Genomic DNA, 21,404 nt, shown 5'->3' with positions numbered 1-21,404 from the left:
GCGAGGGGCGGGGGCCCGCACTCTCGCTGGTGGCGGTCCAGCGGGCTAGAGCAGCCGCGGGCTGGGCGACCCAGCTTCCGGTGGCGAGGGCGGTACTTCCGGGGAGGGTTGCCGGGCTGAGAGAGGAGGGTCTGACAGTTGGCGCGGCGGGCTAGGAGGGCGGGCCGCGCGTGTGGGCGCGGGCTCCGAGGGTCAGGTGAGGCGCGGGCCACGGGGTGGTGGGACCGGGCAAGATGAGGAGGGGATGGATGGCGTCTTAGTTCTGAAATCAGTCTTGGCGTCGCTTTGCGGCCCGGACAAGCGACTTCTTTCTCTGAACCTCAGTTTCCTCCTCTGTAGAATGGGGGCCAGAATCTGACCGTAGCATCCTCCTTAGGGCTTAGAGTGGGAGGTCTGCTCGCGCATGTCGGAGACCCTAGTTCAGCGCCTAGCACACTGCGCACTTCGTTACTGTACTAGTACTGTTAATACTGTAGCGATGATAAATGTTTGCGCTTGGCGTGGAAGATCTGGGTGTGGGAGTGTGCAATTGGAGGCCCGCCGATTTCCGTGCAAGTCCCAGCCCAGCTTTGTGGCAGTGGGCCTGTGCCTGAACCTCTCTGGAGCTCATTTTCCTAATCTATACAATGAGGGTTAATAGTCTTATATCATAGGGTCGTTGTGAGGATGCTGATGAAATGTGCGTGTAAATCCCTTAGCATGGGGTTTTGCACTATATGCTCAATGTATTGGGACTATGTTAATAATGATAATGAGAATTATTGGTGTAGTTGGGACTTCCAGGGAAGAACGGAGTAGGGGGAAGCTCAGAGACAGCAATAGGAAAAACTTGGAATCTGGAATTGGCCAAATGGACATCCTGCCACTTCCTATTTGACTAATTTTGCCCCATCTCATAGATTTAGATTTTTCTTCTTCTTTAAAAGCACTGATGCATTTTTCTCCAGTCAATTAATTTGAGAAGAAAATTTCATATTGGCGTACTAAGGGAAAACTAGCACTGCTGGGTGCAAAAGGAAGGAAAACATAACCTGAAATACAACAGAAGCAGAATAGTCTATTTAAATTGTAGACAGAAGCTGAAAGAGAATTGAAAAGGGACTATCGTGGTCCCACAGACCCTGTCAGGTTGTACTCTGTTCTTTGCTTACCCTTTGCATGTGGCTGACATTAGGTCAGTGACTGTCCTCCCCTTTCTCTAGCTCACCGGAGTTTGATTTATTTAATGCTTATGTACATAGCACTTATCATCTGCCCAGCATTGTTTTAAGGACTTGGTGTTTGTGAACTCACTTCATCCCTCTAACCATTTTAAGACCATATACTCCTATATTCTTGTTTTATAGTTGAGGGAAGTAAGATCCAGAAAGGTTAAGGTTAACCCCTGACCCCCAAGGGTGGGGTTTTGGAAGTGGCAAAGTCAGGACATAGATCCAAGCCTTTCAAGGGCTTAGCCAGGGAGTCTGATATATGGTAATTACGTGAGTTTTAGAAACTGTCATTTGCTATTATTATTAATGTTCCAATTTTCACTGTTCAGAAAGGATCACTGGAGATGGTCTTTTAATGGAGGAAAGAGGCAATTGAGTCCAGCCGGGGGACTTCTGCCGCCGTAGGGAGAGGATACCAGTTCTCAAAGGCTTCTGGTAAGCATTAACTGACACCTCGAAAGACTGACCACAGCGCCTGGCTTGTAGTAGTCTATCAGTCAGTGTTAGTCATAGGCATTAAGACTGACTTGGGTTCAAGTTGTGGCCCTACAGTTCCTTGCTGTGTGACCTGGGACCTGCCACTCTCATTTTTAACATGGGGATCGTTTTTAACTTTTTTTTTTTTAGATTTTATTTATTTGACAGAGAGAGAGAGATCACAAGTAGGCAGAGAGGCAGGCAGAGAGAGAGGGAGGGAAACAGGCTCCCCACCGAGCAGAGAGCCTGATGCCGGGCTCGATCCCAGGACCCTGAGATCATCATCTGAGTTGAAGGCAGAGGCTTAACCCACTGAGCCACCCAGGTGCCCCTAACTTTTTTTTTTTTTTTTTTTTTTTACCCCAGGTGGTTGTGAGGAGACACTGAGCTGTGTATACTCAGTGCCTGGCACCATAGGCCTTCAACAGGAGTTACCAAATGGCCAGTGGAATCAGGGAGAACTTGTTTTCGAATCCCAGTGAAGTCACTTGGTGGATGTGGCATTTGACAAATGACTGCACCTCGATGAGTCAGTTTTTTTTTCATCGATTAAAATGGGGCTAATAATAGTCCTCCCTCCTGAGGAGGTAGTGAGGTGTCAGCAGGAGGCCTGGCTCCGGTCCTGGTTCATGATCAGTGCTTGGTATGTGACATGTTGTTTTTCTGTGTGATACATTGAAGACTCGCCATGCCCTGCTCTTTCAGAGCTGCTGGTGGTGTTGTCTTTGTCCAGTGGCAAAATCCAGAAGGCAGAGTAGATCTTAGGAGGCCAGTACAGGGGCAGAGTGATGTCTGTGGTCTTGTTCATCAACAAGAGACGCAACAGCAGCCAGAGAAGGTCAGCATGAGCCCCACTTGGAGGCAGAGGGGAGAGTCCCACATCTGGGGACTTCGGGAAAGCTCCCAAAGCCGGTGACAGCCAAACAGAGTGAAGGAGAGCTTGCCAGGAGGCCAGGATAAGAAAGCATTCCAGGCACAGGTGAGCTTCTGTGGAAAACCGGGAGGCAGGCAAAGCTCCTGGGTGTCAGCTAAGACGGGAGGCCTGGGAGGTGAGACTGGCCAACACTTCCACACTCTTAGGGGGCATGGCCACTGCCTCAGGTGTTCTGAGCATAAAAGTTCATTGGGTGTTCCAGCCTTCCTTTGAGGGAAGTAACATCTGTGCGGTCCTGACTTCCAGATGGGGACACCAGACCCGACTGGGGAAGTAGCTTGCAGAGACCATGTGGCTAGGAAGTGGTAGAGCCAGATATGAGCCCCAAGGTCTGGTTCCAGAGTCCTTACTGTCATACCATCTCTGTTGTACCATTAGAATGGAAGCAGGGAGGGGCAGATTGTGTATGAAGGTGAGCAGAAAGGGACTAATGCATCCTGTGGAGCAAGCCGAGGAGGGATGATGGAGAAGGATCAGAATTGGGGGCCCCGGGGGGCGCCTGGGTGGCTCTGTTGGTTAAGCGTCTGCCTTCGGCTCAGGTCATGATCTCAGGGTCCTGGGGCTCCCTGCTCGGTGGGGAGTCTCCTTGTCCCTCTGGCTCCCCTCCCCCACTATCATGCTCTCTCTCTCTCTCTCTCTCAAATAAATAAAATCTAAAAAAAAGGAGTCAGGGGCCAGAGTGCGTAGAAGGGAGCAGAGTGTAGGAAGAGCGCAGAGGGCTTAGAGGAGAGGGCGGGACTAGAGAAGAGCAGGACGGCTGAGTGGGCTAAGTGGCCCTGGAGGCAGATGGAGGTGAATCATCAGGCAAGGAAGTTTTTCCCTTTAGTTTCCTTTCTTTTCTTTCTCTTTTCTTTTCTTCCTTCCTTACTTCTTTTTTTCTTTTCCTTCCTTCCTTCCTTCCTTCCTGATTTTATTATTTGACAGAGAGAGTGAGAGCACAAGCAGAGGGAGCACAGAGGGAGAGGGAGAAGCAGGCTCCCCACTGAGCAGGGAGCCCAGCTCGGGACTTGATCCCAGGACCCTGGGACCATGACCTGAGCCGGAGACAGACGCTTAACTGACTGAACCACCTAGATGCCCAGTAACGTTCAGGGGAAAGTCCCCGTTGGTGCTAATATGTCCTGAACAGCTTTCTGGCACCTGCTCATCTTATCTAAGCAGGCATTGGTTTTCCATTTCTCCTACCAGGCTCCTCATGGTGTAGTGGCCCACCTCTCTGCCCTCAGCTCCTCCTGCTCTCCTCCCCCTGTCTCCCCACCTCCCGCTGTCCCCTCACTCACTGTACTGTAGTCACCTTGGCTTCGTGCTGTCCCGCATCTATGCCCAATGGGCTCCTGGCTCAGGGCACTGGACTTGCTGTACCTTCTCCTGGAACACTCTTCTTCTGTGAAACCACAGGCCTCACTCCTCCGCCTCCTTTGGGGTCTCCAAATGTCGCTTTAGAGCGGTCTCTCCTCTTCAGCCTGTTTGGAATCACAACCCCCTCCCTCCCTCGCCAGGCCCTCCCTGTGTTCTGGGTGACACTGAGGGCTTTCTGACTCACCAAATCATGATCCATTTTGCTTGTTTACTCTCTCATCCTTCCTCCTCTGTCCCCACCTAGATGCCACCCTCTGTATTTTTTTTTTAAGATTTTATTTATTTATTTGACAGAGATCACAAGTACGCAGAGGCAGGCAGAGAGAGGGGGAAGCAGGCTCCCCGCTGAGCAGGGAGCCTGATTCGGGGCTTGATCCCAGGACCCTGAGATCATGACCTGAGCAGAAGGCAGAGGCTTTAACCCGCTGAGCCACGCAGGCGCCCCTGTATTTTTGTTCACGGCAGTATCTTTAGCTCCTAGAATAGTGCCTCGCACCTTGTAAGTTGTCAGTAAATAATTTATGAATGGATGACTAATGGGTATTTATGGTTAAAGTGTTGAGTGAGGGTCGGTGTGGTGTGTTGTGGGGGAAGATGTCTTTTTTTTCCTCTATCACTTTCTTATCCCAGCCAGAAACTTCTGAGGTGTGCGGGGATGGAGCTGTGGACATTTGCTGTCGCTGGGTCTCATCCCGCTGGTCCCAGGCAGCAGCGGGAGCTGTGGTGGCAGCACTGTCCCAGGCTGACTTCCTGCCAGCTGTTCAGGCTATTCCTGGGCTGTGAGCCCCCAGGCACTCTCCTCTGGCCCACAGGCAGGCAGGCAGGCAACGAGGGAAACACTCACAGCCTGCAGCGACTCATGGGCCCTCTCCCGCTGTTCTCTCTTCCAGGCTCTTGGGAGCAGCACCAGGGCCCAGGGAGACAATGGTCTCAGTGACTATGGGTGAGTCTGTGGCCTTCTCTCCGGGGGTCCCCCTCCCCACTGCCCTTTCTGAGGTATGACCTTGGGGAGGGGAGCCGAAGTGGGGGAGGGAGAGCCAGGTCACTGGCAGGAACAGCTGTTCTGGGAGCACTGTGGAGGTGGGGCCACGGCCTGCCCAGGGCCTAGCCACTCTGTATCTTGACCTCCCAATGGCACAGTCTAGCCTTAAAGAACTTGTGATGTGAAACCCAGCAGAGCCTCAGTTTTCTCACATGTAAAATGGAGATACTCACAGGCCTTACGTCCTGGGATGTTGTAAGGATTAAGGAGGTTAGTGCATGTCAGACTTTGGGCACGCTTCTGACAAATGTCAGCCATTAGGATTCTCGTAAGCCTTATCACTATCTTCTCTTTCAGCTCTGCACTCTGGGGTTGCCAAAGCTCTGAGGTTAGTGGGTAGCTTGTACCGCTTTTGAGATTTGTACATATAGAGAAGTACATAAGACATCTTTATGTGGTCATGGGAGCGATGAGAGAAGGTAAACGTCAGACTGCATCTTTTTTTTTTTTAAGATTTTTTTTTTTTTTTTTTTTTATTTGACAGATAGATCACAAGCAGGCAGAGAGGCAGGCAGAGAGAGAGGAGGAAGCAGGCTCCCTGCTGAGCAGAGAGCCCGATGCGGGGCTCGATCCCAGGACCCTGAGATCATGACCTGAGCCGAAGGCAGTGGCTTAACCCACTGAGCCACCCAGGCACCCCCAGACTGCATCTTTATGATTCCATTTCTATGAAGCACAGGGACAGGCAGGACCAGTCCATGCTGTGGGAAAGTGGCGGTGGCCCTCGAAAAACAGAGTGATGTCACTATATAGGGAATGTGGTGGTGGCGGGGGGGTGCCTGTGGGATTATGGAAATGTTTTATTTCTTGATCTGGGGGCTGGTTCCGTGCATGTGTTGGTTTTTGAATGTTACCGACTTACATGTGCTTTGTGTGTATGTAAGTTATAGTTCAATACAAAGGTTTAAAAAAAAAAAAAAAACAACCCCCCCGCCACCCCGCAACCATTTAGGTCAAGAAATAAAGTATTGCCAGCCTCTCTGAGGGCCCACCCCGGTCAAGACCCTCTACCTCCTCCAGGGGGAATGAACCATGATTTTGGGATCATTTTTCCTTGCCCCCCCCTTTTTTTTTTAAAGATTTTATTTATTTATTTGATAGAAGACACAGCAAGAGAGGGAACACAAGCAAGGGGAATGGGAGAAGGAGAAGCAGGCTTCCCGCTGAGCAGGGAGCCTGATGCGAGGCCAGATCCCAGGACCCTGAGATCATGACCTGAACCGAAGAAAGACGCTTAACGACTGAGCCACCCAGGCACCCCTCTCCTTGCCTTTTGTACTTGTACACAAGTAGGCAGAAAATATTCCTATGCCTGAGGGTTTGGTTGTGACCTTAGGTGAACTAAATGTCCTGTGTTCTCTTGTTCCATGCAAGGGCCAGGAATCCTCTCCATGTCTTTCCTTTGAGCCGCTGTGTAGTATTTCCTGCCCCTGCTTCTGTCCGTGGATCCCACGTTGCTTCTGGGTTGGGGCTGTTAACAGACGAGCTGCTGTGAATATTCCAGTGTGTGTCTCCTGCTGTGTCCTGAGTCCAAGACACATTGTGTGTCCCCTCTGACTCTTTCTGGAATGGGGGCGCTCCTGACCATTTACTTGGCAGCGTATTTTTTTTTTCTCAAGATTTTATTTATTTGACAGAGAGAGAGAAATCACAAGTAGGCAGAGAGGCAGGCAGAGAGAGAGGGGGGAAGCAGGCTCCCCGCGGAGCAGAGAGCCCGATGCGGGGCTTGATCCCAGGACCCTGAGACCATGACCCGACCCGAAGGCAGAGGCTGAGCCCACTGAGCCACCCGGGCGCCCCACTTGGCAGCGTATTTTCCTCTTTAGTAGGACATGAAATGACGACAAGGGCCCGATGTGGGGATGCTCTCAGTTCCTTGACTTTGCTTCAGGCAGCTAGTCCCCCGCAAGTGATGTGGCCCCTTTTCCCTCCTTAGTAACAGCGTGATTGAGATGCAGTTCACATTTTATACAATAAAGTGTACAGTACAGTGGTTTTATACTGCGTTCGGAGTTCTACAGCCATTAGCACAATCAGTTTCAAAACCTTTTCATCACTTTCTGCAAAGCACCCGTACCCATTAACTAATCGTCACTCTCTTTTGCCTGTCCCCCACATCCCCCCCGAGCAACCACTGATCTGCTTTCTGTCTCTCTAGATCTCTATAGATGTTTACCTATTCTGAACATTTCATATAAGTGGAATCATTATGTGGTTTTTTTTAACAGATAAAGTTGCCTGCTTATGGCTGATGGAACCCAGGGCCCCATGCCTGGGCAGGTGGATAGTGCCTGTGTGAGGCAGAAAAAAGCCCCCTGTCCCCTGGGCCTGTGGTAGAAGTCCTTAGGGCATGATCTTCACCGGCTACAGTGCTGGGGTGCTGGGGGAGACGGGCCTGTGGCTAGGTAGGCAGAAGGGTGGTCCCAGGCCTGCGCCCGAGCCCTGAAGTTACCTTCAGAAGAAACCAGAGTCTCTTTCCCCACCCTATGCCTCAGTGGTCTTATAAGCAAAATGGGCATAGCACTAGCAAATTTCATATTTTGATTGTTGGGGTTTCGTGCTATATACAATGAGAAAGAAAAGTTTCGCCAGTGAAACCCTTGATTGTGAGGTGGCTCTTAGTTTCAGAGATGTTAAAATGTGAAAAGGAAGTTCTCAGAATCAGTGATCTTATCTAACAGCCATTGGCCAGACCAGGGTGAATTTGAAGGTCACACCCAAGAGGCTAAAACAGAGAAGTTTAGAAACAATAAAGCTCCGGTGGGTGGGTGTGTCCTTGCTCTGGGCCTTGGGCTCGGTAGTGGTGGCAGAGTAAAATAAATAGCAGCAGCGGCGACGAGTTGAGGTTGTCCCCTGGGCCAGGTGCCACTTCATGTCCTTTATGGGGACTCTGCGCAGTGATCCAAGGATGTACGCCTTATCACTAGAATGTGAGCTCCGTGAGGGCGGGGGCGTTGTCTTGTGCAGTGGAATCCACCTGCCTAGAACAGGACCTGCCAAGTCCTGGGTAAATCCTTCCTGAGTGTCATCCTAAAATTTCCGGATGAGGAAACGGAGACCCCAAGCGTTAACTTCCCGTAGGCCCTTAGCCAGGAGCTGGCAGAACCAGAATTTGAACCCAGGCGCCAAAGCCTATGCTTGCTGCTTCTGTGGTGAGGAGCGGGCTTGCTGATGCTCGTAGGCCCACTCTGTGTCCCTTCTTTCCCTTCACCTGTGGATCCTGTCACCCTCAGCAGCTGGGCCTGCCGATGGGGACCAGGCCGGAGAACCTAAAGCCCCAGCTCCCTGAACTTGGGCGTTGGCCTTGTGTGAAGATGATCGTGGGGCCTCGTGGCTCAGGGCAGAGCTGTGACCAGAAGGGTCAGGCAGAAGCACGTGGGCTTCATGGCCTCAGTCTCCTCCTTGGCAGAGGGAGGGAGGCCTAATGCTGCGAGCTGCTCGCAGGGTTGTGGGCAGGCTGAGTTCCACTGTCCGAGGGAAACCCTTGGCGGGGGCCTGGCGTGCAGTAAGCATTTAATCTGTGGGAGCTGCTGCTCTTGTGGTTTTGCGGCTGCTCTTCTCTGGAGGGAATAATGGGAATAACGAGCCCTGTCCATTCCCAGCCACTTCTGAGTGGATCCAGTTCTTTAAGGAAGCCGGCATTCCTCCGGGGCCTGCTGTCAATTACGCGGTGATGTTTGTGGATAATAGGTAAGGGGGCCTAGGGGAGAGGAAGGGAGGAGGCGGAGGGGGTGAGACGGGAGCTGGCTAGCCCATCTGTCCTGGCCTGCTTGTGGCCTCACTGCTGACCCTCCCCCCGCAGGATCCAGAAGAGCATGCTGCTGGATCTCAACAAAGAGATCATGAATGAGCTGGGCGTGACTGTGGTGGGCGATATCATTGCCATCCTCAAGCACGCCAAGGTGGTGCACCGCCAGGTGGGTGTGCTGCCCAGCCCCTTGATCTCTGGGTTTACGGTGTGGTGGGGGGCCTGTACCAGAGCCAGCAGGAGGCTTGGAAGCAAAAGCAGGCAGACCCGAGTTCCAAGGCTGGTTGTACCATTTGCTGTGTGACATTGGGCATGTTGCCTAACCTCTCTGAGCCTTTCTTTTTCCACTGGTAGAATGCAGATAGGTAGACCTATCTCACAGGGTGGTTGTAAGCATTAAGTTAAAGAAAGCCCTAGTATAAAAAGCCCCCAGTGTAAATAGTGGGGCCTTGGTAGAGGCTCTCTTACCATTACTAGTTCTCATCTTCCTCATGATAATCAGCTTTAGCAGGGCTCTTCTCTGTCCCCAGGACAGGAGCTCCCCCTGGGGGACTCAGGCAGTCACCGGGCCAACAACATGGTTATTCCATTCTTGGCCCCTCCACTTACAGTGACCTTAGACAAGTGAAGATCACTCCTCCCCCCACAGTCTCTCTGAAACAGGCTTTTCACACTGCACTGCTGCGTAGGGGAGCAGTGGCCACCTACCAGATAGCGTGTGGGGCACTGAGCACCAGACCTGGAATGAAGAGCTCATTGAATCTTCAGCTGACACTCACCAGGCCTTACCATAGCCTGCCATTCCCTGTCTCCATTCTTTATACATTTTATTTTATTATGATTTTTTAAAAGATTTTATTTATTTGACAGAGAGAGATCACAAGTAGGCAGAAAGGCAGGCAGAGAGAAAGGAGGAAGCAGGCTCCCTGATGAGCAGAGAGCCCGATGCAGGGCTCGATCCCAGGACCCCGAGGTCATGACCCGAGCTGAAGGCAGAGGCTTTAACCCACTGAGCCACTCAGGCACCTCCCCATATCCTCTTTCTGCTCTGCGATACCACCTTGCTTTTGTGTCTCCTAACCTCTCCTTTAGTCTCCGTGAATCTGTGACCGACCGTTCCATAGTCGTCCCAGGTGACTGATGACCTTGACAGTTGTGAAGAGTCCCGGTCAGGTGTTTCGCAGAGCATCTCTCAGATTGGGTCTGTCCTCTGCCTTCTCGTGGTGAGGAGTGAAATGTACTGAAATCTCTTCTCTAACAGCTCAGGCTCTCATCCTCCCAGTGTTGCTCAGGTTTCTTTTCCCCTACCTTGTGCCCTCGTCCCTGTGGTAACCCAGACACCTGTTTGGCTCTTCTCCCCCCCCCCCCCACAGGACATGTGCAAAGCTGCCACTGAGTCCGTGCCCTGCAGCCCCAGCCCCCTCCCTGGTGAGATCCGCCGAGGTGCCTCTAGCGGTGAGTCCCACCTACCTAGAGTTCCTTCCCTTTATCCCTACACTTTAGCTCTAAAGGGGACACACCCGGAGTCTGCAGGGGTGAAACAAGGCCAACAGAGGTTCTCTCGGCCACCGATTTTCACTGGTGGCAGTTCTGTTCTGTAAAGTGACTGCGAACACTGAATGAGCGAGTGCTGGGTCGTTGCTCCCAGAAGAAATACAAGGTTAGGTTCCTGCAAGCCTCTGCTTACAACACTTTTGTCAACCAATCAACACAGACCTTATTTTATGTATGTTTCTGTAAAGACGTTTCATTTGTCATATGTTGCTGATGCGTTCACATTGGGCTCGTGGCCAGCACCTCTGTAATGCGTGCCTGGACAAAGCTAATCTAACACAAATATTTTCTCCGTAAGGAACATCGCGTGGGAATACTAGAAAGCACTTTGCCACTCTATTTGGGGGCCATTATTTTATTTTTTTTAAAGATTTTATTTATTCGACAGACAGAGATCACAGGTAGGCAGAGAGGCAGGCAGAGAGAGAGAGAAGGAGAAGCAGACTGCCCGCTGAGCAGAGAGCCCGATGTGGGGCTCGATCCCAGAACCCTGGAATCATGACCTGAGCTGAAGGCAGAGGCTTTAACCCACTGAGCCACCCAGGCTCCCTTGGGGGCCATTTTATTTTATTTTATTTTATTTATTTTTTTTTTAAAGATTTTTATTTATTTATTTGACAGAGAGAAATCACAAGTAGGCAGAGAGGCAGGCAGAGAGAGAGAGGAGGAAGCAGGCTCCCTGCTGAGCAGAGAGCCCGATGCGGGGCTCGATCCCAGGACCTGGGATCATGACCTGAGCCGAAGGCAGCGGCTTAACCCACTGAGCCACCCAGGCGCCCCTGGGGGCCATTTTAAACAGCAAAAACACTAACACAGTTTTGGTTTTGGAGTTACAAATCAATCTTAGCAAAGAGGCGAATTTGCAAATAGGGAATCCGTGAATGGTGAGAACAGACAGTATTTACACATTTGGTTTTTTTTTCAGCAGTGTGATACCTTTTTAAAGAAGAATAAACTTTAAAAATTTAATATGCATATTAGCCTTTGCTGCTTAACGAGCCCCAAACTGGTTTCAGGCACAGACTTTTATTTCTCATGATTTTATGTCCTGGCCAGTCTCTTCTGCTCTGGGCCAGCTCAGTGGATCTCAGTGGTCACCTAGCAGGTTGGTGGAGGCTGGGTAATCTAGCATGGCCTCACTCACATGTCTGGTGGTTGGCTTGATGTCATCTGGGCTCACAGAGGTGACTGGGCCACACATCCCTCGTATTCCTGCAGGTGTGCCTGGGCTTGTCCACATGGGGCCAATCGCAGGGTGCCCTAGAGCAGCAGGAGAGGGCGGGCCCCAGTGTGCAGAGCACCTCTTAAGGTTCTGCTTGTGTAACACTTGCTCTTGTCCCATTGGCCAAAGGCTGTCTCGTGGCTAAGCCCAGTGTCAGTGTGGGCAGTGCCAGCCAAGGGCACGGACAGAGGAAAGCTGAACAAATTGGGGTTCTTTGCTTCGACAGTCTGCCTGAACTTACATATGATCATGAAGGTACAGCTGAATCACTTTCCACAGACGCAGCAGCCGTGTAACCAGCAGCATCCAAATCCAGAAACAAAAACCTGACCAGTGTCACTCCCCCCTCTCCAGGGCACCGATTACCCTGATGCCTCACAGCAGAGATGGTCTGTTTTTGTTAGTGTTTTTTGCTAGTCTGTCAAGTGTACATAACTGAAGTCAGACAGTATGTATTTTTTTTTTAAAGATTTTATTTATTTATTTATTTGACAGAGAGAGAGCTCACAAGCAGGCAGAGAGGCAGGTAGAGAGAGAGGAGGAAGCAGGCTCCCTGCTGAGCAGAGAGCCCGATGCGGGGCTTGATCCCAGGACCCTGAGATCATGACCTGAGCCGAAGGCAGCGGCTTAACCCACTGAGGCCCAGGCGCCCCAGTATGTATTTTTTTATAGCCTTCTGAATGCCTTCGTTTAAAACAAATTTAAAAAATTAAAACTAACAGAGGCACCTGTTGGTGTCTCAGTGGGTTAAGCCTCTGCCTTTGGCTCAGGTCGTGATCTCAGGGTCCTGAGATCGAGCCCCACATCAGGCTCTCTGCTCAGCAGGGAGCCTGCTTCCCTCTCTCTCTCTCTCTCTCTACCTGCCTCTCTGCCTGCTTGTGATCTCTCTCTGTCAAATAAATAAATAAAATCTTTAAAAAAAATTAAAACCAACAAAAATACTAGTGGAGAAAATAGGCAGTCGGGAGGAATAGGAGAAGCAGAGAGGGAAAGGGAGTGTGGAAGAATGTCCCAGAACAGCATTCTTGGTACGCTCACTTGTATACACTCTAGAATATATGCTTTTGAATATATGTGTCTGTATCTGTGCGTGTCTGACATCAAACTACAGCTTAGAGTCATTAGGGCAAAGACAGAGTTGTTTTTCTTCCACCCAAATGGCGCTTACCTGTCATGAGGAAACATCATATCCCTTATCCCTTTCAAGCAAGACATTTCCCTCTGGGTACATTGCACGAGGCAGGGCCTCTCTACTGTTTACTTTCTATCACAGACCATCCCAGTCATCCTGGGAGGTTCTGCCCAGCTCACCAGAAAGCCACCCTATCTGGCTTCAGAGCTGCCTGAAGAAAAGTCTTGGAAAAATTGTGGAAGCGTATATACCCATCATTATCAGGGGAGTGAGCAGGGCTGGAAACCGACTGTTTTTCCCCGGTAGGGGGAAGGAGGAGGCCTGATCAGGAAGGGCCAATCCCCAGACTTCAGAAAGATCCAATTCTTTTTCTTCTTTTTTTTTTTAATTTAAATTTAATTAGCCAACTTACGGTACATCATTAGTTTCAGATGTAGGGTTCAATAACTTGCCGGTTTCACATAACACCCAGGGCTCATCACAGCACTTGGGGCAGGCTCCGGTTCTTGACCTGGGTGGTGGGTATGTGGGAGTTGACTTTCTGTTAAGTGGTCTGTGTGGGTTTGATATTTTTTTTCCTGTATGCTGTAGTTATAATTTCAAAACCAAGCAAGCAACATATAATTGTGTAATGCATCGAAAGTCATGGTGGGGGACTTTATTAGGTTTTGAGAGGCAGCACACAGCAGAAAAAGGGAAGGCTTTGGGGGTGGGTAGGCTAGAATACCAAAACCTAAAAGCTGGTGGAGGTGGGAGTGGGGAGCACCAGGCCTATGGGGTAAGCCGGGCAGCATGAAGCTCTTCCCCAAGAGCTTTCGAGATCCGGGCCCTAAAACCAGGAACACTGTGCTGGAGATAAGACCCTCGTCCTTCCCGTGCTGGGGCCAGCCCTCCTGTCTGCGTGCTGTAGCTCCCCCTTGCTCTGCAGAAGACCGGGGCCTCCAGAGACCTCATCCCCAGAGGGAGGTCACCGCATGTCTTCCCGCTGCCCGGCTGTAGCTGGACTCACCATGGCCCAGGGGCCTGGCGGAGGAACCCCTCCCGGAGTCTGGAGTCCCCGCTTCCTCACCTATAAAATGGGCTTGTAGTAGATCCTGTTGGAATTTTCCATGAGAGGGTTCATTTTTTCTAGTAGATGTTTATTGAGGACCTGTGATGCACCAGGAACTGTCACAGCCCCTGGGGATACAGAAATAAATAGGCCTTGTCTCCTGGTGGGGTCTGCATACTCAAGGGAGAGCCCCCCAGGAGACATCCGTGTCATTTAGTGTCAAGCAGTACTTAGGGTTATGAGGCAAAAGCAAGCCTAGCGCAGGGTCGGGCTGGTGGAGTGGTCCAGGAAGCTTTCTCTGGGGAGGTGCCCTCGGAGAGGAGACCTGAGTGAAGAGCCAGAGCAAGCTGGTTGGTCCTCGGGGAACCGCATGCCCAGTTGAGGGAACAGCATGTGCTAGGAACAGGTGCACGCTTGCTGGGTGAGTAATATCCCCAGACCAGCTTAGCTGAAGTGGAGCCGGGAGAGGAGCTTGGGAGAGTGTGACAGGAACCAGTCTGGTCTAGGGCCTTAGGAAAGGCCCTCACGCAGTGAGGGGTGGGCCTGCTCCTGGTTAGACTGGCCAACCCCCATCGTGGCTGTGCAGCCCCCGCATGACTCCAGCTGCCCCTTCCCCATTCAGTCCCAAGGTTTGCCTTCACCATTCTGGCCTCCATCCCCGGGCCCTCGGCATGACTGGACTCTCTCCTTTCCTCCCTGTAGCTGCCTCTCGAATGATCGCCAACAGCCTGAACCGCGACTCCCCACCTGGCACTCCCCCCAGGCGGCCGGACACCAGCACCTCCAAGATCTCGGTCACTGTGTCCAACAAGATGGCAGCAAAGAGTGCCAAGGCTGCCGGTGAGGGGACGTGGGCGGATGGTGGGAGGAGCTGGGGGTGAGGGTGGGTTGGCGGATGGTCTTCAGAGGTCACGTGCCCAAGGTCACAAGGTGCTTTGAAGACTACAGCGTGTCCAGAGAGTTCAGGCTTGGTCAAGCCCCTGCGCCTCTGTGGGCCTTGCTTTCCCAGTCTGTAGAATGGGGACAGTAGGAAGCTCTTGAGACCGTGTACCTACCGGTGCGGTGTGCTGCAGTTCTCAGTGGTCAGTTCTGTCGTTTTCGATTTTTTGTTTATTTTGTATTGTGGAAAGAACACTTAACATTGACATTACCATCTTCAAAAAGGCTCAAGTGTTCAGTACAGCGCTGCAGATTACAGGGGGGCTCAGTCTGTTTTCACAGATGCTCACCGAGGCCCACGCTGGTGCCAGGCCCTGTGCTCGGTGCAGGGGTCAGAGGTCCAGAAGGCACCGTTTTCTCTCAGCAACCAGGAGGATCCTCCTTCCAGACCTTTGACCTGATCCTCTCACCCTGGGCTAGAACTCTCCAGATCTTTCCACTGTCCCAGTAATAAAGTCATCTACCTGCATGGCCTTATAGGCTCTGTATAATGTGACTCCTTCTCTGGCATGTCTTCCCCTGGCTCCCTCCCTCGGGTCCCTTCCAGGCTCCTTCCTGTCGTGGGCCCTTGCCCTGATGTTCCCTTCTCCCAGCACACTCTTCCACCAAAGACTTTCTGTGCTTGGCCTCTGTTCCTCTTTCAGGTCTCAGCTTGAAAGCTGGGAATAGGACACCAGCCTTTGGGCTTCCAAGCCCTCCTCCTGTGTGCCCCACTGCTCTGCCTTTGTTGGACCCACCCCCACAGCAAAGATCTTGGCACAAGTGGAAACCGAGGCCCAGAGAAGGAGCTTGGTTATTCTTATGCCTGGCGCCATCACACCCTGTGCCCCCTGCACTTCCTCCCCGCCTCTGGCCTTTTTGATTTGTGTGTCATGAGCAAGAAAGTTAAGATTAATTTCTTTTTTTTTAAATATTTGTTTACTTATTTATTTATTTGACAGAGATCACAAGTAGGCAGAGAGGCAGCAGGGGGGGGGGAGCAGGCTCCCCGCTGAGCAGAGACCCCTATGTGGGGCTTGATCCCAGGACCCCAGGATCATGACCTGAGCTGAAGGCAGAAGCTTTAACTCACTGAGCCACCCAGGCACCCCCAAGATTAATTTCTAAAGTATTGAAAAGATGGTGAGCCTGGGAGTCACCAGCTCAAATGTGTTGAGGGGATTCATTTGTTTTTTTAAATCTAAGTGAGTTATAATTTACTTACGTACTGTGCACAAATTGTAAGTGTACAGTTTGGTTAATTGATTAATTGATTAATTTTAAAAGATTTTATTTATTTGACAGAGAGAGGTACAGTGAGAGAGGGAACACAAGCAGGGGAGTGGGAGAGAGAGAAGCAGGCTTCCTGCCGAGCAGAGAGCCAGATGTGGGGCTTGATCCCAGGACCCTGAGATCATGATCTGAGCTGAAGGCAGACGTTTAATGACTGAGCCACCCAGGCGCCCCCAGTTTGATTAATGTAAAAAAAAAATGATTACACCCATGAAAGCTCTACCTAGATGGAGCTCTTGAACCATTCCATCAGCCAGTAGTTTCCCCCTTCCCAGCTACGCTGGGAGGTCAGCCTATTGGGGGCAGGGACAGAGCCACAGGGAGCCCTGAGAGGCCAGCCACCATGTAGGGATTCTGAGCGCCACTGGCAACCCTGTTGTGCCTAGACTCCTGAATCTCTTGGTGGTTCAAAGTCTGCAGTGGTTGAGAAGATAAGGGATTGCAGTCATTCGAACACATGGAGATAAAGGGCACATTTGTGCCCTTCGCAGGGTGTCCAGCCCCTAACCCAGGAGCACATTCTATCCCAGCAGATGCTCACCATCCCCCTTCTCCCCATCAGCCCTGGCCCGGCGGGAGGAGGAGAGCCTGGCTGTTCCCACCAAGCGGCGCCGAGTCACTGCTGAGATGGAGGGGAAGTACATTATCAACATGCCCAAAGGCACCACCCCCCGGACCCGCAAGATCCTGGAGCAGCAGCAGGCAGCGAAAGGTATCAACCTGGCAGGGGTGCCCTTTGGCGTCGAGACTGCATTTCCCTTCGTTGCGTGGTGCGGGGTTGGTCAGGCCCTGCGGGCACTGGCCGAGAGGCAGGCTCTAGTGAGATTCAGGGGGCAGGTGCCCGAAGCGTAGGAACCATCATGAGCCAGAGGAGCCTGGTTGAGGTTCCTTCCATAGCTGGGGTACAGAGGGGGTCTTCCCCACAGGGTTCCTTTTAGAATAGTGTTTGTGTCTTCATGGAAAAACACTCATATGGTGCACAAGAACATACAGTACCGCCGGACTCTGTCCCCTCAGTTCCATAGCCCAGGCCATCGTTACCCTACCCAGACCAGTGTGAGCTCGCCCGCGTGTGTTTGTACGTAGACCCATCTAGGTAGTTTGTTTTAAACCACAAATAGCATCATTTTGTAGGTATTGTTGTAGAACTTTTTTTTTTTTAAGGAATTTTTTATTGTTGTTGGGAGAGACAGAGAGAGCATGAGTAGGGGTTGGAGGTGCGGAGAGAGGGAGAAGCAGGGAGCCTGATGGCGGGGTTAATCCCACGACCCTGGGATCATGACCTGAGCTGAAGGCAGATGCTTAACTGACTGACCCACTCAGGCTTTAACTCTTTTTAATGATCATTTAGTAGTTGCAAAATATTTGTATATCGTGATTTAATAAACATTCTTTCAGTGGTCATTTGGGTTGGGATGTAGGGAGAGGGCTTATCACCAGTCAGTAGGCTCTCAGAGGCCCATGACCCCCAAAAGAGTGAAGGGAACAAGTAAGGATTAAGAATCCTTCCCACACATACACACGTTTCGAACTTGTACAGCCTCAAGGAGCCCAAGAGTCAATTTCAGTGGATTTCGCACTAGCCAGAGACGTGTGGGTCACTGTTAGCCAGGGCGTAGACACAGAGCATGTGCCAGCCTGGACCAGAGCTGCCCGGGCCTGGACTGGCCGTGTCTGCCCTCCCTTGTCTGCACCATGCGTGATGCTTGGCCAGGCCTGGGCTCCGTGCGCGGCTCAGCAGGTGCTGGCTGAGGGCTCACTTCCCTCCCAGGTCTCCAGAGGACATCCGTGTTTGACCGCCTCGGTGCCGAGACCAAGGCAGACACGACGACGGGGAATAAAGTGAGTTGGGAATGGGGAAACCACCTAAGGTTCTCTAATTGTCTTCCTTGCGGGTGTCAATCCCACATCTAACCCCTCATCCTCCCTGCACCGTCTCACCCACCCGGACAGCCTCAGTTCCCTTCTTTGCACCTCGACTTCTCTCCTCATTTCCAGTGCCTGGGGTCTGGCCAACTCATGCCTGCTGCCCTTGGGCCGCTCCCACTTCCGTGTCCCAGACTGGCCTTGGCATCTTTCCCCTGGAGGGACTCCCGTCCCAGGCCCTGTCTCAGGGATGCCCCGGTGCCCCCGTTCCAGGCCGGCTTCAGTGAAGGCTCTGTCTGTCGTCCCTGATCTGCCACCTCCCCCCATTTCCTGCCCTTCCCCCACAGCAGCAGTGTGTGCCCACATCCATGACAGGCCTCCTGCCCCCGCATCAGATGCTTCTCAGCGCGGTCAGGATGAACGCCACCCTTCTTGCCTTGGCCTGCAGGCCCCCGGGATGGTGTGTGGTTAGGAGCCCACAGCCTGAACCCTGCCCGGTGTGAATCCAGCTCTGCCACTCCCTGGCTGCATGGCCTTGGCCATGTCACTTAAGCTTCTTGTACCTCGGTTTCCTTATCTGTCTCATACCCACCTCATTGTGAGGATGAGCTGAGCTGCACTGCACGGGGCTGGGGCGTCTGATGTGTGGTTAGGCATGCTCTAGGTGTCCCCTTCCGTGAACTGCACCAGGTGTCCCGGCTGCGTTTCCTGCCTCTCCATCCCTTGCTCACCAGGGCTTACCTGACCTTTATCACATCCTAGAATCTTTTTTTTTTTTTTTTTTTATTTGACAGAGAGATCACAAGCAGGCAGAGAGGCAGGCAGAGAGAGAGGAGGAAGCAGGCTCCCCGAGAGAGCAGAGAGCCCGATGCGGGGCTCGATCCCAGGACTCCGAGATCATGACCTGAGCTGAAGGCAGCGGCTTAACCCACTGAGCCACCCAGGCGCCCCATACCTCCTAGAATCTTAATCGCGAGCATGATAGTAACAGTCGGGCTCTCGTGGCTAGAAGATGCAGCCATGTGAAGAGCTTACTTAGCACGGAGTGAGCGCTCCATACTTAGGATTCTTATTCCTGCCTTGGGAGCTTGGCCCTTGCTCTTTTCTTGGCCCACTCATCCCCACTCATCCGTGAGGGCCCGGCTTACACATCAGCACCTCGGACAAGGTGTCCCTGAACTCCTGGAGGAGGCAAGGCTTCCCGGTCTCCTTGCCAGCACTCCCGTCTCTTCCAGACAGCGCATCGCTGTTGTAATTAGGGAGTTGTTTGTGTGATTTCCGCGGCCAGGTCTGTCTCCCCCACTAGACTGTGAGCCCCCTGAGCGCAGGGCCAGGGATAGTCAGGACTCGGGAGACACTTGTTGAGTGAATGACCAAATTTGTCTTTTGTCTTGTTCCCCTGTCGACCTTGGCAATGGTCTTCTCTCTGTGCGTGGCCTGCCCTTTGTCTTCTCATGTTGGTTAGACCTACGTGCTGGAACTTTCAGATCTCATCTCAGGTGTCCCTCATCCAGAGAGTCTCTCCTGAACTTTAGCCAAGGTCAGGAGACTCCTTTGAGTTCTGCCAGTTCCCTGGATGTCCCGTCATGGCTCTCACCACTGGCTAGGGTGTCACCATGTCACCATGGGTGTTTCTCCCAGCGAGTCCAGGAACAGTGAGGCAGCTCTGTGCATATGGATGTTGAATGACTAAATGACTCACTTGTCCCGTCTCTGACCCCTGCAGCCCACAGGAGTCTTCAGCCGCCTCGGGGCCACCCCAGAGACGGACGAGGATCTGGCTTGGGACAGCGACAATGACAGCAGCAGCTCTGTCCTGCAGTATGCTGGGGTCCTGAAGAAGCTGGGCCGGGGCCCGGTGAAGCCCAGTCCCCAGCCAGCACTGACTGTCAAAGCCAAGGCCACAAGCTCGGCCACGACAGCTGCCATGCCAACACTGCGGCGCTTGGCCCTTTCCTCACGCCCTGGGCTTGAGAGGAAGCCGGAGTCCCTGTCCAAAGTCAGCATCATCCAGAGACTGGGCAAGGCTGCCCTTGTGCCCGAGGCCCAGGACAGCCAGGTCACAAGCACCAAGAGTAAGTCCTTGGCCGAGGTCAAGGTCACCATTAAGAGGACTCTGGTGGGGCCCCGGGGGAGCAGCTCCAGTGAGGGCCTGGGCGCCCAGATGGACCATGCAGGCACAGTGAGCGTGTTCAAAAGACTGGGCCGCAGGACCTTCTAGCCTCTGGGCGGGGCGCAGGCCCCTCTCCACGCTCCTGGCTCCGGTGGAGGCTCCGGTGAGGCTGCGCCCGGCCCTCTGCTGGCTCCCTCTGCTGGCTCCCGGATGACACTGCTTGTCTCCCTCAGGCATTCGAGCCGGCCCAAGCTTTCTGGGAATTCACCCCAGTATTCTGAGACCGAGATGGTCGCTGTGGCCAGGCCTTGCTGCTCTAGGACTTTCCTTTCTCATGTCCTTTGCTCTCTCCTCTCTGACTGTGGCCTTTGGCAGGACCCACTTTTCTACCGCTCCCAGAGCCAAGCGCTCTTTTCCCGCCTCTGTTCCCCCCTCCTGCCCGCCCCCCCGCAGCATCTGCTGCGTCCACCCCAGCTCCCCAGACTTCCCATCCCCCAGAGTCCCCCCGACCTTGCCCATGTCCCGACTTCCCCTCTGCCCCCTCTGCCCGCTCCTTTAACTTCTCCATCTCTCCCTCTCTTCACACTGTTCATTTCTCTTCTGTTTTCTGTCCCTGTGGCAAGGCCCGACTGTGCGCTGCGTCCTGCCTGACCCTCCTGCGCCTCCGGCCTCCCAGCGGCCCCCTCGTCGGCGGTGGCGTCGAGCCTGTAGAGACTGTTAGCCGCCCTCACGCCCAGGCTGGAGGGACCGCCCCTGACCCTGGGCTGCAGCGGGCTGCCTCGGTTTTCCTGTCCTGAGCATCTTTTTCTCTGACAGCCCATGGCGGGTGGTAGACAAGGGTCACCGGGAAGGGAGGCCAGCGCCGGGAGAAAAAGAAGAAAACGGCTGTTTTAATATATTTTTGTGACTTTCAAACTGTTTCCCTCCCCTCCTTCAGGGTGAGTCACAGGGTTGTTTTTCACATAAAGCACAACGTAGGTGTGGGTGGCAATGAAGGGTTGGGTTCTCTCTCTGGAGGCTAGGCTCCCTGGAGGTCAGGGCTCCATGTGGGCCATGTCTGTGGGGCAGGCCCCCAGCTGAGGGGAGTCATGGTCGTGGTCATCGTTCATTTGGACGTCCTCTTCCCTTCACCCGACTCTAGTTCCATCACTCTGTCCTCCCGCTCCGTGTAGTTCACCTGTTTCTGCCACTCTGCCTGTTGGTGGCTTTCCAAACTGCAGGCTCCCGTGTGAGGCAGTGGGTTTGTGTCATTTGGGTCATACACGCATTCACTGCTGCACAGCCCCTGCCCTGTGCCAGACCCGCCTGGAGGAAAGCAGACAAGCCCCTGCCTGCATGGCTAGCTCTCCAGTCAGGGAGGTGATGGGAGAGAGGTCATCCTGTCCAGAGAATGGGACGGTGGAGCAGAAGTGGCCAGGAGGACTGCTGATGTTGGGGGAAGAAGGTAAGGGCTGAGCAGGGAACCATCAGAAGCCGCTGTGTGA

At 52.8% G+C, this 21,404-nt stretch overlaps 1 protein-coding gene across 7 annotated transcripts; it reads left to right on the top strand.

Annotated features, from left to right (window-relative positions):
* Window positions 1–121: 121 nt before the first annotated feature.
* On the top strand, window positions 122–20,835 carry C17H19orf47 (chromosome 17 C19orf47 homolog). Of its 7 annotated transcripts, XM_047711848.1 has the most exons (11): window positions 153–196; window positions 1,541–1,646; window positions 4,872–4,924; window positions 5,321–5,351; window positions 8,626–8,713; window positions 8,826–8,940; window positions 10,145–10,226; window positions 14,433–14,570; window positions 16,504–16,653; window positions 17,713–17,783; window positions 19,534–20,835. In XM_047711848.1, the coding sequence occupies exons 5-11, from the start codon at window positions 8,697–8,699 to the stop codon at window positions 20,026–20,028; spliced, it is 1,068 nt and encodes a 355-aa protein (XP_047567804.1). In that variant the 5' UTR covers window positions 153–196; window positions 1,541–1,646; window positions 4,872–4,924; window positions 5,321–5,351; window positions 8,626–8,696; the 3' UTR covers window positions 20,029–20,835. The 7 variants fall into 7 exon arrangements, with proteins under 7 accessions (XP_047567802.1, XP_047567804.1, XP_047567801.1 ...); XM_047711845.1 differs by lacking the exon at window positions 5,321–5,351; XM_047711846.1 differs by lacking the exons at window positions 1,541–1,646; window positions 5,321–5,351 and having other exon boundaries at window positions 122–196.
* Window positions 20,836–21,404: the final 569 nt, after the last annotated feature.

The sequence above is a fragment of the Lutra lutra genome, chromosome 17, assembly GCF_902655055.1.
Source record: "Lutra lutra chromosome 17, mLutLut1.2, whole genome shotgun sequence".
NCBI lineage: Eukaryota > Metazoa > Chordata > Mammalia > Carnivora > Mustelidae > Lutra > Lutra lutra.
The sequence above is the reverse complement of the archived record's forward strand: the minus strand, read 5'-3'. Positions and strand labels throughout refer to the sequence as shown.

Coding starts and splice junctions, on each gene's coding strand:
- C17H19orf47 (XM_047711846.1), top strand. Junction 8,941..10,144: donor CCAAGGTGGTGCACCGCCAG/GTGGGTGTGCTG, acceptor CCCCCCCCACAG/GACATGTGCAAAGCTGCCAC. Junction 10,227..14,432: donor CCGCCGAGGTGCCTCTAGCG/GTGAGTCCCACC, acceptor TCCTCCCTGTAG/CTGCCTCTCGAATGATCGCC.